The 1,883-nt window shown below is 39.0% G+C and overlaps 1 protein-coding gene across 1 annotated transcript; it reads left to right on the forward strand.

Moving 5' to 3' along the window:
• Positions 1–223: 223 nt before the first annotated feature.
• Positions 224–817, forward strand: LOC104611099 (E3 ubiquitin-protein ligase MPSR1-like). The gene has a single exon (XM_010278018.2). The coding sequence runs from the start codon at positions 224–226 to the stop codon at positions 815–817; it is 594 nt and encodes a 197-aa protein (XP_010276320.2).
• Positions 818–1,883: the final 1,066 nt, after the last annotated feature.

Genomic DNA, 1,883 nt, shown 5'->3' on the forward strand with positions numbered 1-1,883 from the left:
AGTTTCTATTTCCGAGCATTACTAATTTCTATCCTCCAGCAACTGAATTTCTTAAAATTCTGTCGAGAGAGTTGGTGCCGCTGCTTCAAGGTTTTTTAACTCTGCCTTCCTTGCTGCCGCAACGGCGATCGAATCGGCAATAATTCAACTTCCCTTCGAACGGCAAAGGCGGACAATCACCGTTAATTCCACTCTGCAGCTTGCCTCCTCTGCTACGTCCCCGATGATCAACATCGAGTTCATCGTGAGACCCAAATTCCAGTGGGTGATTCGAGGGGTGAACGGAGCTTCCACCCTGGTTCACGAGAGGCTCTCGCCCACACTCGGAATAAGGTTCTTTCTTCCCCCTCGTTATTTCTTCGACGGAGACTCGTCCCAGAGCATCATCCGTGAGATGCTTTGGAAGGTGGGCATCAATGGGAGTGCCGTGCAGTCGTTTTCGCAAGAGATGATTTTGTCAGAATCGAAAATGGGTTGCAACGAATTGTTCTTGTTGGTGGAGATTGAAGTGTTGAATGTGATGTTGTACGATGAGCGGGTGGCTTTGGAAAGAATTCTGAGGGAGTCAGAGGAGAATGCGAGGGGAGGGTATGGGGTGGTTCCGGCCTCCAAGTCGTCGATAGAAGCGTTACAGATGGTGTTGTTTGAAGACGGAAATGCTTCGTCGGAGGATTGCAGAATATGTTTGGAAGAATTTGAAGCGGGTTCATGGATTTCTCGGATGCCCTGTTCTCATGTGTTTCATAGAGACTGTCTTACTCAATGGCTTTCGCAGAGTCATTACAGCCCACTCTGCCGCTTTGAGATGCCTACTTGATTTTTTTTTGTGGGTTTTTGTTTTCATGAAATTAATCGTTTGGTGACTGTAAATCCGTAATTAATTGCTTTTGCTGTGCATGAGTCATTAATTTTTTTGCTGAAACGAGAAATAAGAAAAGTTGAACATTCTGAAACGACAAATGTAGAGTGTGCAAAACCTTCTATGTATTTGCATTGTTTATATTTGTATTTGTAAACTTTATTTTATTTGTTTGCATGCAAGAACGTAAATTCAATGTACAATATTAACAATAATCTGATTTCCACTTTACCTGAAAGAGAATTAAGAGTTCGGATTTTCTCCTCACAAAAATTCTATACACACCCATTATTCATGGGAAGATGTTCCCACTGCATGTCTACAAATGCTGTGAAGTGGGTGTGAAAAGAAAATCTAGATTCAAGAATTGAGAGAAAAAGAAAGATTATTTGTTTGAGTGGTAAGAATTAAGACATGAAGCAAAATTATATGGTCCCCACTTTATCGGAGAGAGCGTAAAGAATAAAGATAAGAGGGAGCTGGCGCAAATATTGCATCAGTTCTTCAAGATGGAAAATCTGTATTGCCAATAAGTGCAAATGAGATAAAAAATGATTTAAAACAAATGGAAAATTTCCATTAAGGAGGAGTGCAAATCACAGTTATGAAAAAAGGTTGTAAAACTAAATCATGTGCAAATTTTGTATTTGGCTCAGATATACACTGCAAACAAATGAAGTCCAAAGCTCAATTTGGAAAGAATGAAAATACAAATGTATACATTTAAAAAATAAGGTTTAGAAATACTATATAAGTGGTTTTTTATTGAACATATTTATATTTGTACTCTTTCCAAATGTAGCCTGAGGGAACACATTTTATAGCTGCAAAACCCAGCCATGTTTTTCCATCTTCCTTTCTTGCTAAAGCAAAAGCTGTTCTGGGGGGTTTTGTTTATTTTGAAGTTTCAGATCCCTCTCCTGTATATTGGGTTCAAATTTGGTTTAAATCAAGTCAATTTGAGTTTTTAATGAACCGAGCTCAAGTACTTATGAAAAATCTTGACTCATTTCCGCCCTAAATA

This window comes from Nelumbo nucifera, chromosome 4, assembly GCF_055504915.1.
Source record: "Nelumbo nucifera cultivar China Antique chromosome 4, China Antique-T2T, whole genome shotgun sequence".
NCBI classification, from domain to species: domain Eukaryota; kingdom Viridiplantae; phylum Streptophyta; class Magnoliopsida; order Proteales; family Nelumbonaceae; genus Nelumbo; species Nelumbo nucifera.